Source organism: Amborella trichopoda, chromosome 2 (genome assembly GCF_054954075.1).
Source record: "Amborella trichopoda isolate Santa Cruz 75 chromosome 2, AtrichopodaSantaCruz75HAP2 v2.0, whole genome shotgun sequence".
Taxonomy (NCBI): Eukaryota; Viridiplantae; Streptophyta; class Magnoliopsida; order Amborellales; family Amborellaceae; genus Amborella; species Amborella trichopoda.
The window spans coordinates 68,845,684-68,866,782 of record NC_142337.1 but is presented as its reverse complement, the minus strand read 5'-3'; the positions used below and the strand labels follow the sequence as shown (position 1 = coordinate 68,866,782).

The 21,099-nt window shown below is 35.5% G+C and overlaps 1 protein-coding gene and 2 long non-coding RNA genes across 16 annotated transcripts in view; 2 read left to right on the top strand and 1 right to left on the bottom strand.

The window, feature by feature from the left end:
* The window catches only part of LOC18430024 (chromatin modification-related protein EAF1 B), an 86,265-nt gene extending 77,846 nt beyond the window's left edge, over window positions 1–8,419 (top strand). For 12 of the 14 annotated variants that reach the window (XM_088859804.1, XM_020664836.2, XM_020664837.2 and 9 more), the window contains 5 exons: window positions 4,817–4,902; window positions 5,099–5,311; window positions 5,391–5,778; window positions 5,964–7,933; window positions 8,061–8,419. In XM_088859804.1, coding sequence (XP_088715930.1) covers window positions 4,817–4,902; window positions 5,099–5,311; window positions 5,391–5,778; window positions 5,964–7,817 — 2,541 coding nt within the window. In that variant the 3' untranslated portion in view covers window positions 7,818–7,933; window positions 8,061–8,419. The remainder of the gene's footprint in view (window positions 1–4,816; window positions 4,903–5,098; window positions 5,312–5,390; window positions 5,779–5,963; window positions 7,934–8,060) is intronic. The other 2 variants (XM_088859808.1, XM_088859807.1) reach the window with 1 other exon arrangement.
* A 919-nt stretch (window positions 8,420–9,338) lies between these two features.
* On the top strand, window positions 9,339–11,837 carry LOC105420323 (uncharacterized). Its single transcript, XR_966527.3, has 3 exons — window positions 9,339–9,592; window positions 10,685–10,865; window positions 11,124–11,837. It is a non-coding gene; the product is annotated as an uncharacterized LOC105420323 (long non-coding RNA).
* A 1,654-nt stretch (window positions 11,838–13,491) lies between these two features.
* Window positions 13,492–16,285, bottom strand: LOC105420324 (uncharacterized). Its single transcript, XR_966528.3, has 2 exons — window positions 15,854–16,285; window positions 13,492–14,679 (listed from the first exon to the last, which is right to left on the bottom strand). It is a non-coding gene; the product is annotated as an uncharacterized LOC105420324 (long non-coding RNA).
* Between the last annotated feature and the right edge of the window lie 4,814 nt (window positions 16,286–21,099).

Below are 21,099 nucleotides of genomic sequence, written 5' to 3'. Positions count from 1 at the left end.
CCCGGGAGTGCTTATTTTACAAAGCTAGAGTAGTATGCATCTAATAAAGATCAGTGTGCATGAACTCATAAGCAACACAAGTTGCAAACATCATTTAGGGACCCCAGGAGGAGGAGAAAGCGCGGAAATGTGTAGTTGACAGTTGTCTTCATGCTAAACATTGATTTCAAAGTCCCAACAAGACCACCAATCTCCTTGCATAACAATCCAGTCTCGGTGGCCAAAACCTGGCGTGGGGCAAGCATATTGCCAATGCATGCATGCTTAGCAAACGGTATATATCGATGCATTGCTGCCTCATTCTCAGAGGCCACCAATGCCTCTCTTGCTGGCTGCTGGCACCGCATTTTCCCAAACGATCTCTTTGAAAACCCTAAAATTCAAATCCCATTACTCTATATTTCCCTCTGTCTCACCACCCTAAACCATGTACTCCCATTAGGGGTCCATGAATGCATCCAACAATAGATCTCTCCAACCAGTCTCTCTCGAAAATTCCCTTCCCTTGTTGAAGGGGCACTTAACAATTCACCTCAAGAATGCCTACTAATTTTGTAACAAGAGAAAGAGAGAGACAAGATAGGAAATCGTGAGCAATAAGTAATATATAAGATGGAGAGTGAGGGTAGGTAGGGGGAAGAGAAAGAGAGAGAGATTTGGAGATCAAGACCTAAGAGAGGAAGCGGTTTTAGATTTCAGTGGGTATGTAGAGTTATAGACTATAGAGTATAGACTTTAGAGAAAGCCCTAGATTATTTAGTTAGTTAGATGGAGATACTAAAAAAGGTTAAAAAGGTATTTTACTTTTTCAAGGTAAAATGGTAAATAAATCTATATATACACCATGAAGTTTAAAAAGTATGAATGAGCCAAAAAAGGGTCTTTTATTCTCTAAAATACTTAATATTACAACAATACAGTTGATAGTTTGATACATGGAGGTCACAATGGGACCATTTACCTTTGATACATGGAGGTCACAATTACTTACAACCATCCGATGTGAAATCTAATAGGTTGGATGTGTCCCAAAATTCAAGAAAATTTGTTTCGTAGTTTGAGCTGGGCCAATGGAATAAATGCAGCCATCTAATTCAATGGTCAAGAGTAATGGTGACCACCTTGTAACAAAGATAAATGGTCTCATTGTATACTTTTCCTTCTTTTAATTGGATTCTATTCTTGTACTATGAGGAGACATGTTATTGTATTATAAAATTTGATACTCTCTCCAGCCTAAATATGATGTGACATGAAGTATATAGCTTGCATAACAAATATTTATGGCATGGAGTATGGTGCTTGTGTAGCAACAGTATGAATGTGTTATATTTACACATGCAACAATACACACAAAGTCTAACCTAAACCCTAAATATGTTATGACAAGAAGTATATCATGTGCAGAACAAATATTTAAAAATAACATGTTTAAGCATATACTATATTACTTGTATAACCCAACCCTAAACCCTAAACCTTAAACCCAAATCCCTATTTGTATTGCTTTTTTGCAATCATAGTATCATACTAGTATAGTCTATTTTAAGTATATGTTTAAGCATGTACTATATTGCTTGTGCAGCAACACGAGTATTAGCCAACCCTAAACCCTAATCCCTAATTGTATTGCTTGTTTGCCATCATAGTATCATACTGGTATAGTCTATTTTAAGAACATGTTTAATCATGTCCTATATTGCTTGTGCAACAGGACGAGTATAACCCAATCCTAAACCATAAACCTTAAACCTTAAACCTTAAACCCTAATCCGTAATTGTATTGCTTGTTTGAAATCATTCTAGTATGGTCTATTTTTAAGGGCCTGTATGGATGTGCTCGTTGCCACTTATGGTAACAAGTTCATAATCCATGAGAAATCTGTTAGTAATGTTGATGACCATGAGTTTATAGTATATGTACTCATTTCAATTATGTAACAGAGTCCATGAGAAATTTTATAGTACTACTATCAACACTAATTTAAATCAACGTCATCAATTACATTTATTATATAAAATGCTAAGTATATGTTAATGAGTATGTAGTCCATGAATTCATTTAAAAAATGAAGCATTGTCCATGAGAAATCTTAGAGTAATATTATCAGCATTAATTTATTTCCACTAAATCTATGTACCTTAGTATAAAGAATACTAGTTTTTTAATTATTAAGATTTCATAAATTATGTCTTTCAATTCTGAAAAATATTACTTTGTATCTATTAAATCGATTTCTTGATTTTTTTAATTATTAGGATTTCAAAACTTATATTTTTTTAAAGACAACTTTGTATCATGTGCAGCATCTAATGCAACTCCCATTAAAAAAGTATTAAATCGATTCCTTGATTTTTTAATTAATAGGATTTCAAAAATTATATTTTGTTAAAGTTGTCTTATCAATTTGCATATATTTAACCGAAATGGTGGCTTTTATATTATTAAGTTGTGTATGATATTAATTATAATTTTTATTTAATATTTTTTATTCTCTGAAATGTCATGCAAAATATTGAATAAATAAATAAATCTGTTATTGGATTTTGGAAATAACTGTCTTTTAACACTAAAAGAGATCAATGCAACTCCCATTAGATAATTATTAAATCAATTACTTGATTTTTTTAAATTACTAGGTTTTTAAAAAATTATATTTTTTTTTAAAGAAGTTGTCTTATCAATTTGTCTATATTTAACCAAAATGACAGATTTTATATTATTAAGTTGTGCATGACATTAATTGTAGTTTTCATTTAATATTTTTTATTCTCTAAAATGTCATGTCAAAATATTAAATAAAAAATAGGTTATTGGATTTTGGATCTAAGTTTATGTCTTTCAACACTAAAAAATATTATTTTGTGTCATGTCTAGCATTTAATGCAACTCCCATTAAATAATTATTAAATTGATTTCTTGATTTTTTTAATTACTAGGATTTCAAAAATTATATTTTTTTTAAATAAGTGGTCTTAACAATTTGTATATATATTTTTTGAAATGGCGGCTTTTATATTATTAAATTGTGTATGATATTAATTGTAGTTTTCATTTAATATTTTTTATTGTCTCAAATGTCATGTCAAAATATTAAATAATAAAAACTATTTAATTGGATTTCGGAGATAACTTTATGTCTTTCAATACTTGTCATGTTTAGCATATAATGCAACTCCCATTAAGTAATTACTAAATCGATTCTTCTATTTTTTTTGAATTATTAACTACTTCCTATATCATCTGATCTCGCTCTCTCTCTCTCTCTCTCTCTCTCTCTCTCTAAGCAACAAAAGGGGGCATGCCCCATTCAAGCCTTCTCTCTCTTCTTCTCTCATCCAAATTAGGGTTTAGAAAAGAGTTAACCCTAAGGGGTGGCATGTCTAAGCCACACAAGCCCTAGCCCTAGGTCCTTGTCTCATGTTGAGCCTTGATCAAGGAAATCTCATATGATGCTCTCTAAGGGTTTTGCTTAGGCTTCCCAAATTGTGAGGTGTGTTCTTCAACCAAGATCCCATGCGCCACTGGTGGAAGAGACTCGGTTTAGGGTGTACGATGTCCTTGGGGATACCTTGAGGCAAGGTACGCATTGTTTTATATTATGTGTTTCTATTGCTTCTATTGCTTTCTTATGTAATTTTTAGTTCTACATGATGAATGTAATTTTCTTTGAATGACATGCAAGTGAGACGTCCTGGCTATTTCATTAAATCAAAATTGTATTTGGACACTTGCAAGTGATCCGGGTGGCAATACGTATAAAAAGAGTAGAAAGTTTTAATTTGTATTGACTTGCCCGGTCACATAGTCTACCTTTCAGATGGCAATGTCGAAAGATTAAAAGCTAAATTGGTAGCCAAGGGATATACGCAAACATTTGGCGTTGATTACTATGAAACATTTTCCTAGTTGCTAGTTTAAGTGGTTATATCTGTGGCTACCAGCAAGGACGGCCTTTGGTGATTTACAAGAATAGGTCTACATGGAGCAACCACATGGGTTTGTTGCTCAGGAGAAGTCAAATAAAGCGTGTAAGTTGAAGAAAGTCATTTATGGTTCGGAAAATTGAGTGAAATTGTTATAGTATATGGATTTCGACACCAGTTTGCAGATCATTCAGTATTTATTTAGAAACATGACTCCAGAAAACTTGTTATAGTTGTTATGTTGATGATATTGTTATTACTAGCAATGACCAAGAAGGACTCAGTCATTTGAAGAGACATCTAACAATAATATGTTTAGATGAAGGATTTAGGTCTAAGGTATTTCCTAGGAATTAAAGTAGCTAGATCAAAGCACTGTATTAGTTTGTCTCAAAAGAAAATGTGTGACAAATTTGTTGACAGAAACTGAAATGTTGGGGCTAGACCAGGGGATATGCCTATGGATTCAAATACAAAATTACTACGTGATCAGGGGGAGTTGTTTAAGGATCCGGCAGTGTACAGAAGAGTCGTGGGTAGGTTTATTTGTTTGACAATTACGAGGCCTAATATTGCTTTTGCAGTCTGTGTTGAGTCGGTTTATACATGCATTGAGGATTCCTCACTGGAATGTTGCTCGTTGAGGTTTTACCCCTTCATATTTTTTACTAAATATGTAAGTGGTTTACGATGTGCATGAGGGGTTAGTTTTGAACCTCATGTCACTCTCTTCTCTCTCACACGTCTCTCATATATCTCTCTCATGTCTCTCTTCTCTCTCTTCTTTTTCTCCTCTTTTCTCTGTCTCTTGATTCTCTTACAGATTCCAGAAAGTCTTTCTGGTTATTTAACAATTTCTATATCTGCATTTTTCTATGATATGTCACAGATTGACCAGGAGCATAAAAGCACTCCAGTTCACCATACTCATGCTCTTGCCCTTTCCCTATTATTGCCAAATGGAGGCTATCTGACGTGAGTTGCTTATGTGTCATGGCCAAGTGCACATTTTTTTTCTTTTTTCTTTTTATTGTATTTCTATTATTATTTTTCCCAAGTTTGCATTAGCATTTTCATTATCAAAAAAAAAAAGAGTTTGCATTAGCATTTCATTAACTGTCTTCTAAGCTCTCACCTATTATTATTGTTTGATTATATTCCTTCATGAAAGCCCACTTGATCTTTCTGATACAACTATACCAAGTCCAGAACCCCTCCCACATGCCTATCAGGGGTCTCATTCGAGTGGGCTAGCAAATCTTCAGGGAACTGTTGGACACGTTCAATCTACTTCAGCATCAGCCTCCACGCTACAAGTATCGGGTGGTGCAGTACTCGGCAATGGCTTGCCTTCTCCTCCGGGTGCACTCAACACACCTACAAGGTTGACATCCATCATTATTTGGCTAATGTGATTGCTATTATGCAATATTAATATATTTACTATATTATGTCACCTACAGGGAATTGCAGCGCTATCCCTTAATGAGACCGACATCATCTATTACTTTGGATGAACAGCAACGAATGCAACAGTACAACCAACTGGTTTCTAGCAGAAACATCCCGCAGCCCAATTTGGCTGTTCCTAATGGCCTGCAAGACTGTGGGGGTGTTCGCATGCCGCCACCACCTGGTGGTGGGAATAATATGGGCATTATTTGTCGGTTGAACCGATCAATGCCCCCCATGCAAAGGCCAGGAGGGTACCAGGGGATGAATTCGCCACCTGCCGTGCTTTCTGGAGCGAACAGCATACTTTCTGCCAGTGGGATGCCCAACCCCATAAATGTTCACCCAGGACAGGGGAGCTCCATTTCAAGACCTCGAGAAGCCTTACATATTCTACGGGTGAGTGTTTCTACATTTGTTTCTTTCATTAAATTATTGATTGTTATTTTTTTTAACCATATTCCCATCTTGTTGATTCTCGTCTTTTTGCATCTATTATTCCCTTGTGTGGAAAGTATTTATGTTGGCCTATCTATTGACACGCTAGCAGAGCGGGCTCATAAAGCTTTTTCATCGTTTTATAGGCCAGTCAAACTCCAGAGGACCAGCGGCATATGATAATGCAAGAGCTTCAGCTGCAAGGGAATGCGTCATTCAACAATATGAGTGCGCCATTCTCTAATCAGATGGTCTCTCCATCGCCGCCGCCGCCACCACCACCAGCTGCACCAGCTCAGACCTTCCCATTACAGCAGCATAATCAACAATCGTCATCTCTTGGGGTGAGCAACCACCACTCTCATCAAATACAGCAGCAGCAAGTTCCTTCGAATCAGAGTCAATCTCAGGCATACATGCTTCGCCTTGCTAAAGAGAGGCAGCAGCAGCAGAGGCTTCAGCAGCAGTTCACTTCAGGCAGCACATCATCTATGGCTCCCCATCCTCATCCCCAGCATCCCCAACATGTCCTTCAACAACAACAGGCACCACAGCCTCCTCATCAGCCCTTATTGACATCATCATCATCACCCACGTCATCATCCATTAGTAACCCCATCTCTTCTCAACAGAAACACCAGCTCTTGGCTGTGCCACCCGGAGGACATCAAGTTGTTGGTCCTAACCAATTGTTAAAGCATCATCATCGACAGCGGCAACAGCAAATGCAGCAGCCAAGGCAACATCAGCAGCAGAGGCAGCACACCAAGCAGCAGCAGCAACTAATGAAGGGACCACCTGTAGGAGGAGGAGGAAGAGGTGGAGGCAACGTTATGAACCTTGCTGCTATTGATTCCACTACCTCTCACCACCTCAATGGCCTCTCGGCAGCAGTGAATCACCAAGTTGCTGCTGACAAGGGAGAGCTGTCGGTTATTCATAATAACAATGTGATGCAAAACCAACAACATTTGTTTACTGCTGGTGGCTCTGGTCCAAATTCAGGTAAGCATTCAATGATGCACCATAGTGGTGGTGGGATGATGGTAGGGCCACCAACACCAGCGACAGCTGGTGCAATTCCTCCTGCATCATCATCATCATCGTCGTCGACTACGGCCACCACCTCTACACAGCCTCATCATCAACAGAAGCAGCAGCAGTTTTTCTCCTCCAACAGGTTGTCTTCTGCTGCTTCCCCTGCCTTTGCCCCATCTAAGCAACAGCAGTTTAGTCCAGACAGTACCAACACCACCCCCAACTCTCACGCTCCTGCCATAGCTCGGGTTCAGCTCCCAGTCTCTTCCAATCATAGTAGCAGCAGCAGCTTTTCAATGCCATCATCAACATCACAACAACAAAACAACACTCCTGTCATAACTACGACTCAACAACAATTAGTGGCGCCGACTTGTTCACCTCCATTACCTCCTCCTGCTACTCTTGGGCCTTTGCAGCAAAGACAGTCTCAGCAACCTCCTCCTCCTCCTGTTCCTCTTCAGAAAAGGCTGCAGCAGCAGCAGAACCGCCAAGCAGCAAGCTCAGACGCCCCTCACGTAATGCAATCACCACCACTGGATCATCATCATCACCAGCATCAACTAACTCCTCAAGCAATTAACAACACAGCATTTCAAAATACAACAGTGAGTACGACTACGGATGCTGTGAATATCTCCTCCACTGCTCAGTGGAAGTCATCGATAGAGCCATCACCACCCTATGCTGCTGGTGCTCCTCAGCCCCCTACCCACCAGTTGGTGGCAGCTGCGGCAACGGCTACCCCTCTGCTGCCTCCGACTTCAGCAACTGACGTGGTGACTCCACCACCACCTTCTTCAGGAGGATTGCTTGCAAGACAGTATTCAGGTGGTGGTCAGTGGCAGCCACCTCAGAATCAACAGCAGCCACAGCAACACGTTGGTGGAGCACAAAGTCCCATCTCTTCTAACATCACCACCACCAGCTTATATGTTGGTCCACCAACTTCAAGAAGCTGAACAACAACTACCATTGCTCAACTGCCTGCAAACTAGCCATAGCCATTCTTTCCTTGATAAGCAGCAGCAGCACGAAAGCAAGCAAGCAGTCGGTGTGCATTGCTAGCATACTTCTGGTAGGTCTCATACATTTTCTGATAGCCAGATTGTAGCATCTATGTAACTTTATCTGAATTTTAAAGATTCCATTGCTTCATCAAAAGAAAAAAGAGCTTTAGATTCCATTGATTTGTTGTCGTGCAGTTGAAAACAATTGGGTAGCTTGGAAGGGGTCTGAATGAAGATGAAGCTCTATTTTCTGGCATTTTCCTAAGATGATGCTTCTAGCCATCTTGTATCGGCACCATCCATCGTTTTTTTGCTATGTATAATTCTTTGTATTCTAAATGACTTTTCTTTGATATTTTCCCCCATTTCAGCGGGTGAATATCTTCAATACAGATTCAGATTATGTATAGCCAAGGTATGTTTTCAGGTTTCATCATCAATCAGGCCAGAATTGAATCCCTGTTTTGGATGGAAACAGGCCAAGTGCAAGCTATAAAGGTGGTTGGAACCACCAATTCATCTTTATTTCCTAATCGATCGGTTTTGGCTGCAAATAATGATCTGCCCACTAGCCAAACAAAGCGAAATTTGTATTTTAAGGAGTTGTTACACTTCAGAACAACCACACACACATAACGCCAATTCATCTTTCTTTCCTAAATAATGATCCGCCCACAAGCCAAACAAATTCCAATTGTATTTTGAGTTAAACTTTAGAAAAGCTAAGGTTAGCATACACACACACGGGAAGAGCTAAGGTAAGCTTAAGTGAAAAAAAAGTTTTGGATGTATTTTGATCAATTTATATTTTGTAAATTATTTTTTAAAAATTTTTATTAGATTCACTTATTTTAAAAAAAAAAACTGTTAAATTTTTAATATGAATCAGGTGTGAGAGAGAAGATTAGAGAAAAAAAAAAATGGGCAAATCAAAATGAGATCGGAGAGATGGGCAATCTATGGCTCTTTAATCCATCAATGTATACTCTCTTTCTTTCATTTGTTATTAAACAGTTTAAAGAGAGAATGATTCATCTTGGAAGTTAGCAAGATAAAGTTAAACATAAAATCAGAGAGATGTGGAAGATTGGTAAGTACTATCTGTACCTCTCTTTGTACTCTTTTCTGTATCTCTCTCTTTTAAATTTTGTTGATTAACCGTTTAAAGAGATATGGAGTCATCTTGGAAGGGGGCAAGATAAACAATTTTAACAATTTAAAGAGAAATAAAAATGGAAGTGGGCAAGATAAACACTAAAGACTGGTTGAGAGGGAGAGATTTATGGAGATATTAGAGGATTAATATATTATAAATTAAAATCAAGAGGGCGAATTTGAAATTTGGAAGTATGCTTGTCAAAATAATAGAAAGTTATTTGCACTTGTTTAATATATAACTAGTGGAATTACGTGTGTTGCACACAAATATGCAATGGGGAGTATATAGATATGCAATATGTATTCATGTAAATAATTTCGTTAAGGGAAAACTTTTTATGCTTCCCCTTAAGCATGGAACGGTCATCCGCCTCTTTTTAAACTAAACTGTATAGAGAGAGAGGGTGGGGAAGATTGAAAGAAATAGGGCATGGAAACGACGATAGGTCAACAAGTAAATAATGCTATCTCACTCCGTCTCTATCTCCCTCTCGTCATCTCTATCTCTCCCTCTTATCCTCTTCCCCTTAAGCTTTGACTTATGGAGGTTGGTTCTATTGGAGAACAAGGTGAGCACTTTTAACGCACACTGATCAGATTCAATTCTCTCTCTGATTTTTAAATGGTGAAAGCTCTAAATTTGAATCTTCTGCTACTCCTTTTTGCTTTTTGCTCTCATTATCAGTTTCAGAGATCATTTTTTAAGAGAGATTTGACGGTAAATTATTCTACCATTTCTCTTTGGCCTTTTTTTCCAGGGTTGCTTCAGTTCCATCATCTTGAACTGTTGATTATTCATAGCTTACACTGTCCTAGTCTCCTATTTGTAGTTACTTATCAACAATACCAATTTAAATTCATCTCTCCCTTTCTAAAAGGTTATTGTATTTTCAAGTTTTCTTCAATTCAGATTCATTTCTCCCTATCTACCATGTTTGCGCATTTTCACCTTTTGTTTGTTTTTTACCGACTCTTTTCCTTTTTATTCTTTTTCAAACTATATCAGTATGGGAGTATGAAAGGGGAAGTCGGAATTTCAAGTTAGTGGTCCTATTGCCTAGAATTGTTCATCTAAGCTTGAGTCAGTGCTTAAGAGTAGGGGCATTTAGGTCTAATCGTTGGAAAGAATACTTTTGCTGGACTATATTCAGTAAACTTTGGTATGGTCATTTGTGTGCACCCTAATCATTCTTGAATTTCGAAAGCAATTTTGAAATAGGTTTATAATTTCTTTCTCATATATATTTATTTTCTTTCCACAACAATTACAAATTAGATTCAACAAAAATAAAAAGATTGTATTAAAAGTAATCATTCTTAAAAATACCTTTTTTTCAAAAATAAGCAATAAAAGCACCTTCCCTTTATCTGAAAAAGGTCATTCCACTTGATTTGATGTTCTTCTGTATACTCGTCAATCACACAATTCCTAAAGATACAAAGGATGTACTGGGTTAATCTCCCTATGGCAATTGGCTTCATGTTGATCTATACTAAGCTTTCCAATGTGCTATCAAAGGAGGCTCTTTTCTACTCATATTACTGCCCTTTACTGTTTTTTTGGGGTATTTGCCTTTGTTCCATATTCATTCAGTAATGTCATGATATTTCTTTTGGTAGGTTTTTCTATACTTACTGTGGGCGTTTCTATTATTCGCCAGGTATATAGTGAAGTGCAGTTGAAGGAGTGCTTGGACGAGTATGCATCGCTTGAATTTGTGGATACACCTGTAGTTTGAAATTATCTCGTCATCTTTATAAATTTCAAATCTAGCAATGCAAGGCATAGACGGTGCCGAAGGACTAGAGGCCCAATCTAGCTTGTCTAGGGATCAAGGAGCGGTATGATGTTCTTATTATCATCTAACTAATTTAGTTGTTGTTTCGTATTTCATATTTTTATCATATTATTAAATTTTTATTCTTTTAATATTCTTACATTGTCTACAATGAGTACTTATTATGCTAGTGACTTTCATTTCACAAGAAAAAGATAGTTTCGTATAGTTGAATCCACTCAAGCCCTATCAAAATGGAAGCTTGATTGGCGACAAATAGAGCTAATCAGAAAGACTGGCTTGGGCTCATTGATGGATACAGGGAATCTTCAAAATCGATTGCACGTTGTTGAAGGCCTTCATAAAAACATGGTGTTCACAAACAAATAGCTTCCGCCTAAACGTTGGGGACATGGGTCCAACTTTATATGATGTATCGCGGATATTGCATTACCTCTTACAAGCAAACCCGTTGCGGGTATCAGGCCAAAAACTTATAGGGAGCTCATTAAAAGGTATCTGGGCGATTGCCCCAAAGAGGAAAAATTGATGTGGATTAGCCATACTGGGTTGAGGACAAGGTATGGGCAATTATTTAAAAGGCAAGTTGCAACGTGTGGAAGACACACGTACCTATCTCTTTTACTTGGTTGGCACAATCATATTTGCCAACTCATCTAAAAGAACAACTCTTGCAATTTACCTCCAGTTGTTTGACGACTTCGATAAAGCAGGGAATTGCTCATGGGTGGTTGGGTGGTTGTAGCCCTTGCCTTCTTATATCGGTAATTGCGTGGTTGGGTGGTTGTAGCCCTTGCCTTCTTATATCGGTAATTGGAAGCAAGTTCATGAATTGTAGCCCTTCTCTTCTTATATCGGTAATTGTAAGCAAGTTCATGATGCCTTCTTATATCGATAATTGGAAGCAAGTTCATGAATTGTAGCCCTTCTCTTCTTATATCGGTAATTGTAAGCAAGTTCATGAACTGTAATTGAAAGTTCCTGAAGAACTCTAAATTAGAAGTTACTTAAGAAATTCTTGGTTCTGTATTTGATAATTTCCTTGGGTGGTTCTTGTATTTGATAACCTCCTTGGGAAATTAGAAAGTTCATGTGCTCGATAACCTCTTGAGAAGCTAAGAAGACTGTATTTGATAACCTCTTAAGAAGTTAAGGAAGTTTAATGAATCCTCTTGAGAAATTTAGAAGTTCCTGATTACTGAATTTGATAACCTCTTAGGAAGTTAAAGAAGTTTATTGGATTAGCTTTCAATAAGCAACGTGTAAAGTGTAAAATGTTAAAATTGAGACCCAAAAATTATTTATCTTTTATTAATTTGTAGAATATTATTTTTTGGGATACAATATCTTAAAATTGAGACCTAGATATTATTTATTTTTTACTAATTTGTAGAATATTATTTTTTGGGATACAATATCAATTGAAAGTAAAATACAATTGACATATAAATGCATCCATACGTAGGTGTAGAGGTAAGGTGCACCTTCAAATTTTATCATGGTGTATAATTTAGATGTAAAATGTTTTTAGGATTATCTAAAAATCTATTTTTATCTCTAATTATAAAATTTTAAATTTAAAAAAGGGTTAAAATCAAGTTGATCTATAAACATATGAAAATCTTGAAAATGGACGGTGTAGATAATATGTTGTAAAATGCACTATTTTTTAGACTTAAAATCATTTTATTTTTTATAGTCATACAGATCGGTATCGAGATGATCGATCAAAGGGTTTTTCAACATTAAAACTACCATTTCCAATGGATTTTTGAAGTGCATACGTAGTTCTATATCATAAGCTTGCATCCTTATGTAAATTTTTTCTTAGTGTGTGTTATGAGAGAGGGTTTTATTGATGAGTGAGAGAAGCGCCTTAGAGAGATATATATTTGTATATCAATTGAAGCAAATGTTGCATGATAAATTTCATTGCACCTCAAAATTGAAGCAATTTGTAGACAATGTCAAGCATAACCTCAATTCAATATTGTGTATCAAATCACTAGTTTTTTAATCGATTGTCTCAAAACAAAAATCAATATATTTTTCGAACTATTGTAGGTATACAATTTAAGTTTTTTTACAAATATGAAGTGGAATAGGTATTTAAATTTCATAAGTAGGTTGTTGATGACTTTCTTCTTCAAGTGATTACAAACTCTCTCGCTCTATTGTTATTCCTCACACACACCTACACACACATGCACACTCATATCTATCGACGGCCAAGGCAATTGTGGATTTGGTTTCCTGTATTCTATTGGATTGTGCTATAATAGCTTCAGCACAGCATACAAACATACATGCACAATGCAAGCAGTAAAAAATCAGCCCATTCAACAATGACCCGTAATAACTTGAGCACTGCTTACATTCACCACTGATGCATCTATATCCCAACCTAAAAAACATATGTCATTCAACAGTTAAACAACATTGTTGTTTGTCCCTTAAAACATTTGTGTGTTCTCTCTATCTTTCTCTCTAAGATTATAATGGCACACAATATTTGTGTGTTGTCTCTTAAAACATTTGTCATGCATGTCAAGCAACATTCACAATTCATGTGTACAAAACGAGCCCATTCAACAATAACCTGTAAAAGTTTAAACATACATCATTGAAAATGCAATTGACTAAACACAACATTTGACGAGAACTCAAAATTTGTGGCCACAAAATAAGGTCCATCCCGGCTCGATATGTATATGAATAGCTATACATAAAATATGATACAATCATAATCAATAAAGTCATTCACCCTGTTGGATTCTTTCAACACAAGGCCACATTAACACAAATATACTTCGCAAGAAAAATACATATTGTGCTATTTCAAACATTTGAGCAAAGAAGGCAAGTGAACGTCACTTTCCCCATCTCACAAAGAGTATCAATGATTGTAGTGTAAGTAATAATATTTGGGCTTAAACAGTGATTTCCCATCTCATTTATTTAAAGAATGGCTTCTTCTATAGTCAATTCCTTGCACAATGAGTTTATCGACACATTGTAAATGGGTATAGAGGGAGTAAAACTGTTTGCAAGGTCCTTTGCCTTTTGGAATTTCCCTTGTCGAAAAAGGGCAGACACTACAGTAGTATAACTCACAACATCTGGAGAACATCTTTTCTTTGAAATTTCAGTGAGTAACTTGTGAGCTGCATCAGTTCGATTGTTTTTGCACAATGCGTAGAATGTTATAGGTGTATACATTAGGCTCTACTCCATCTTTCTTCATGTTACGGTAAAATGGGTTGATCATTTGGAACCTGCTCTCATTAAGCAATGCATCTAAAAGATGGTTGTATAATTTAGTCGTGGGTTTGCAATGGAAATCTTGCATTCGGTAGAATGTTTTCAAGGCTTGCTCTCCCATTCCAAGGCGCCCATAAGCTTTGATCACACCAATGCACATATCTTCAGAGCACAGATCCCCCTATAATTTCATTTGTTGTAAACGATATTGCACCCCATCCATATCCTTTGCAAATTCGAGCTTCTTTATCATCAGTTGATATGTGAGAGAGGTGTGCTTGAACCCTTTTGAATTGGTTATTAACTTAGCAATGCTCTAAAGCCACATTTACATCCTCTTCATGTTTCAATCTTCTAAAAACTTCAAACTCTTTTTAGGAACCGCCATACTTCCTTTCGATTCTTTGCTATCCCCACTCCTTCCATTCATATTGAGAAGAACAAAGACAGAAGACCTCCTTACCTTGAGTAATAATGTTGACCCCTTTTTCAATACCATGACCTCCTAAGTGGCCTTTCAATATCACATTGTTCTAGGAAGACAAAACTTCAATCACAAAATGTAGTTCTTTCAATCTTTCTAATCGATAAGAGATCTGCAGTTGAGACATGATATGCAAAACACGTATCAAAGCCCAAGGGAGCTGTTGAAAAATCAAAATACTAACAAGAGTAAGAACAAGAAGGCCGTATATTGCATTGAGAAAGGACAAGTGTTCATGTATTCTTGTTCATGCACAAACTATTTGGCATGAACTCCATTGTATTTGAAAACCAAGAAATTCGTTAAATTGCAGCTCATTTGCACTTACCTAGCAAGCAAGCAAGCTCATATTCAACAATTAATCGAAACAGAGAATAGAAAGAAGATAAAAGTTTCAAAATACCAGTATTCCATAAAAGCAACTGCTAAATTAGAGAGAGACCAATTTCCTAACAAGCAAACCCACCCAAGTTCATTCTTCACTGAAAGAAAGAATAGAATGAAGACCCAGTTCAAAATTCTTGCCAGCATCCAATAATAGCAACTCTGAACTAGAGAGAGAGAACTATTTTCTTAACATGCAAGCCCACTCAAATTCATAAATTAACCAGAACAGTAAATAGAGAGAAGCCCCAGTTCAAATTTCATACCATTAGGCAATAAAATCACACCTATATTAGAGAGAGAAACCCATTTTGTAAGAATCAAACCCACCCACATTCATGAATTAAATCAAAACAGAGAACAGAAAGAAGACTCAGTTGAAAGCTCCATACCAGAACTCAATAAAGGCAATCCTAAAACAGAGAGGAAACCATTTTACTAATTAGTAAGCCCACCCACATTCATGAATTAAACAAAACAGAGAGTAGAAATAAGACCCAGTTCAAAATTTCATGCTATTATTCAGAACAAGCACTCCTAAATTATTGCTAAGAAGCATTCACGAATTATTCAAAACAGATAATAGAAAGACGTCCCAGTTCCAAAATCAATACCGGTATTCAATAAAATCAATCCTAAAGAAGAGAGAGAAAACCATTTTCCTCACAAACAAGCCTACCCATAATTCATGAATTAGTGAAACAAAGAAATGAAGATTCATTTCAAACCAGTATTCAATACAAGGACCCTTAAATTAGACAGAGAAAACTATTTTCCTAGCGAATTAATGGCAATAGAGAATAGAAAGACGACGCAGTGAAAAAATGCAAAGCAATATCGAATAGAAGCAATCCTAAATTAGAGAGAGAGAAAACAAAAGTTAAGAAATGAATCACCCTTACCAGAGCTAAGGAAACCTAGCCAGGATTAGAGCTCAATAGCAAGAATCAGAGCTCAATAACAAGGATCAGAGCTCAAGGAAGAGATCCGTCGTCTTCCGTAAACCCTAGCGAGCGGCTGAGTGTGAAGAGAGGGCTCTAGTTGAGGGCTCTGGTTGAGCGGCTGAGTGCAAAGAGAGCTCTGGTTTGGGGCACTTTTTTTCAGCAAGGAAGTTTTAGGGCACTTTTTATGGGGGCAAAAGTTTTTACAAACTTCTCATTTCGAGTTCCGACCTTTTGGTCGGAACTTTTTTTAACAAAGAGAGAAGGAAGAAATGCAGTGGTCGGAAACCCGGCCGCTTAGATCGCTACCTGAGGGGTGGCGATTTAGGGCCGGTTTTACTCGCGCCTTATAAAACGACACTCTCCAAAAAATAATCCGCACCAAAACAGGCCGGTTCGACGTCAAACTGGTGGTTTTTAGTTCAAACCGGCCGTTATTTGATACATGCCCATTATTTTTCACATAACAAGATTTTACAGCATTTTTTTTCATATTTTTGTTATTTTTCGTCAACTATTGATGTTATATACCGGAAAGTTTCTATAAATCGTCGATTGTTGAATCAAAATTCTAAAAACAAAGAGTTCTTGGCGGATTGAAATGGGGATTGTTTAAAATTAGAAATTTCCGCCATTCAATCAAATGTAGCTTCAATATCTCATAGATTTTCATAAAAATGGAGGGCTTTGATTCATTGTTGAAGGATTCAACGTTCACATATTTCAATTTTTCCAAAATGATGAAGATTTGAAGTTTTTTTGGGCCCAAAGTACTGCTACTCGAAGAACTGTTTCTTATCCAAACAAATTGATTTCTGATCGATCAATTGATCGAATTTTATCGAATTGATCACTGGAGTTTGATCATAAAGGCCTCATGTATCAAATAAACTAGTTATTTTGATTCACTATTGATTAAATATTTTTTTCTATGTTTTTTCCTGAAATTTCCGTGAAGTAAAAAATCTAATATTTTTTTAATAAAGATCCCAATAGTGAATGAATCTTCATGAAATTTGGGGCATTTGAATCTTAATTAAAGTATCTATCTTATCCTCGTATCAATTTGTTCAAAAAATGAAAGATTTGGAGTTGATTTTTACTCTAAAATTTATGTGTTCTTTGGCTCGATTTTAGGGAAATTTGTTCTTTAATAAAATTACGTTTTGTTTTAATAAAAAAAATTTATTTGTGATGAATATGAGAAAAAAAGAATATATTCTTTTTTAAAAATTTTATATATTTTTGGTGAGCTTTTTGGATCGTTTTTTATCTTTATTTATTTTTTTTACAAAAATATGTTTTTTTGTGATGAATATGAGAAAAAAATATTTCTTTCTTTTTAATGTTATATATTTTTGGTGAGCTTATTGGATTGGTTTTAATGTTATATTTTTTTTATATAAAATTATTTTTTTGGTGATGAATATGAGAAAAAAATTTATTTCTTTTTAACGTTATTTTTGCTGCATGTTATTGTTGTCTGTTTTCTCAACGTCTTCTTTAGTTGTGACATTTTTTTCTAATTTGTTTTTTTATTTGTTACAAGCTATCTATCATTTGTTGCAACTTCATACTCCTTAAATCTGTTTGTTAGCCTATACGAAAAAAGATATAGAAACTAAAAAGTGTTTTACTCATCTCTCATGTTTCCACATGCTGAAATGGATAAAAAATTAACATGTTTTTCTTTTTATTATAATTATTAATAATATGCATCTTAATTCTACATTTTAAAGTTGCCATCTTGTATATTTTTTTTTTTTTTTTTCATGTTAAAACCCAACTCAAAAGGTTATTGAGTAAATAAGGTTTGGCCATTTCAAAATCGATTTGGCCATTTCAAAATCAATTTGGCCATATTTTTTTTAAATATGCGAGTTGGCCATTTGAAGCAACACTTAACACTGTAACTCGCATCCTGCATTTGATAACCAAATTACTGAGTAAATGAGGTGCTCTCTCTTACTACCTTGACTCACAACCCTTCGAAAAACTGGAAACATCATGCTACAAAAAAGTACGCTTTCAAACCCAATTCTAAACCGTATTAAAGGGTTTTTCAACATCAACATTAAAACAATATAGAAGCATATATTGTTGCATCATCCAATGTTAGTTGGACTTTGTAACTTCATCAATTAAATTTATGTGAAATTATAAATTGTCTTGCATATCTCCATAATATTCAAATATTAAATTATATAAAAGTTTATTCAAATTTTTTTTATAAGATAAATGTATGTAATATGATAGTGTATATTTAATCTAAGCTTTTCTATTTTTTTTAAAAAAAATTTAAGGGGTTTTAACCCCATTTTTTTTAAAAAAAATCTACTTGACCAGTTAATCCGATTAATAGCTCCAGTTAGTCCGGTTTCGGTTCGAACCGCTCCCAGCCTCATGATCGATTAATCATTCTGGTTCGATTTTACGAACACTGATGAAAAGTGAAATGCACTTAACTTCCATTTTTTTTGTCAAACACCAAACATGAACAATATTAGGTAAGTTCCAAGTTTTTGAAAGACATTTCCAGTTATCAAACATGCCTTTAAGGTTATAAATGAGGAATCGATACATTTCAGTGGCTCAGCAACCTTGGGTCGGGTAATTTTAAGCTATTTTCTAGGTTCCTTTTTTTTTTTTTGTGCATGTATTGGTAGCTTATAAGAGAAAATGTTTTTTGTGCATGTTTGGTGTAGTATTGGATTTATGAGCACTTTATGGTTCTACCCCTCAAGTCGATACAAATAGATTCGAAAATGCCTAGAGCTTGCGCCTAGGTTAAACAACCAAGCCAGAAACACCCAGACAAAGTGTTGAAGACCTCACCCTTGTACAGGTTAGTGGTGTCCCTTTATTTTTGTAGTTTACTAAGGAATCATGTATTTATATAAGTTCTTAATGTTGTGTATTTGTTTTCTTAAGGTGAATTGGGAACCATATGAGGAGCCCCGAGGAGAGGACAATAGAAAATTAGACTAAATCAGTAAGGAAGTTGCATTGTGGCTGTCGTTCCTAATAAGTTTTAATGTAGCAGAATATTACATGCTCGATCACATGCTTCGGTAACTTGGGAAAGTCCAAGGGATTCCTACTAAGCCTTTGAAGTAGGATAAGAGGGAGAAAGTTGGTGTGCACCCCACAAATTGTGATGATGAATTGAGCATGAAGATTAGAGAATGGCACAAACGTCAACACGATATTGTTGAAGTTGTCGGTAACCCGATCTGCTCCTAGTCGTGAGTAAATTATTTAGCTGTGTACTTCATTACATGTTTAAGTTTTGTTATATATTCAATCAAATTTATCCAATCTCTATATATCTTCCTTTAATTCTCCATCTAAGAAAGCTATTTTGACATCTATCTAAAATAATTCTAGATCATAATATGCAACTAATACTAGGATGATTCTAATACATGAAAAATTTGCTATAGGAGAATAAGTCTCTACATAATCTATACCCTCCCTTTGGGTAAATCCTTTAGCTATCAACCTCAGGATTATATTCTTTAAAAATTTCTAATGCATCTGATTTTTTACTAATTAGGTATACATATTTATAACGTGAATAATCATCCATAAATGTTATGAAATGTTCTATACCTCTATATGTTTTTACATTTAATGAGCCACATATATCAAAGTGAACAATACTAAGTAGTTCGTTAAACCTTTTCCCTTTAGGGAATGGCTTCTTAGTTAATTTACCATAAATACATGGCTTGTATGTTTTGAACACAATTTTTCCTAAATTGAGGAGCAAGCATCTTTTAACCATTTGATTCATTTTGTCTTTATTTATATGTTCTAATCTTAACTGCTATAAATATGGATCATCCATACATACATAAACATCAAAAGAGACATCAAAATAACCAGAAAAGGATTAAATTTTATTAATATTCAGTTGGTAGAAATTGTCAACTTTAATACCATACACCAATGCTCTAGAATGCTTCCCAATGGTGACACGACCAGACCTGAATCTTATTTCATAACCCTTGTCGTCTAGCCTAAGAACAAAAATCAAATTGCACCTCATATTGGGTGCATACAAAGTATCAGTCAATAGGAGATTTGTTCCTCCTGATAAACACAACTTGAAAGTACCGACACCAAGTACATCACAATAGATGTCATTTCCCATATAAATCCGCTAGTTACCGGCTGCAATCTCCTTCAATTCAGTGAATCTGTCCTTGGTCCTCGAGACATATCTAGTAGAGGCTGAGTCGACCCACCAATTTCTCAGGTCATAGTCGGTAACTATTGATTCTAGGACTACGCAGATCAAGTTATTTCTTTTATTTTGATTATTTCGAACATGGTTATTTGGTTCAGGTATGAGGAAGCAAAGGCGAGAGGAGAAGTTGTGAAATCAATGCAGAGGACTTAGTGACATGGTGATAAAGGTTTGTTTTGAGTGCATTCTAGAGTGTGCTAGAATTTTTGCTCATGTCACTCTTTAGTTTTTAACTCTTTTTTTTATGTTTATTTTTTTAACTCTATGCAGCTACACATCAAATTTGCTCTCCCCCTTCCCCTTCCCCATTGGATATATTTTGTTTAGCGAATATGTTGTGAATTCTGAAATTCAAAAGAAATGACACATTGAAAGTTCTTATTGACATGTATAATGTGAAGTTCTTTGGGGCCATCTAGTAAAATAATGAATGGACAGGGCAGCTAGCAGTACCATTGAGGTAGGAGTAAGTGATGTTTAAAGGGAATTTGATTAGTGAATCCATGGTTGTCAAAGAATCTTAATTGTACATGAACTTGGTGGAAAGTTAGCAGTGGTTTTCTTTTTAGAGAAGCCATGACCTATAAAGCATGAATTTCTCAAGGTTCGCCATGTGATGCTCTTGTTTTCTATCTTTTGTTTCTTCTTTAGTTGTCCCCTTACGAATCACATGCAGCATCTCAAGGAGCATTATTATCAGCATAAGAAATGTCCATTGTCGGCGTATCTGAGTGCATACCATTTTTAGCAAGTCGGGAAACAATAAATTATCGGTAGACCAAAATAGTGGTAACAAATTAGTTTTATTTCAAAAAGTTAGAGAAAAATTCGGTTAAAAAATATGGATCGCCAAAAAATGAGGTAAGTTGTAGAATCGTGAATATTTTGGATTTCGTTAAAAAAACGTAGTGAAAAAGTGGATCGGTAAAATGACACAATATAGGATTATGATTTG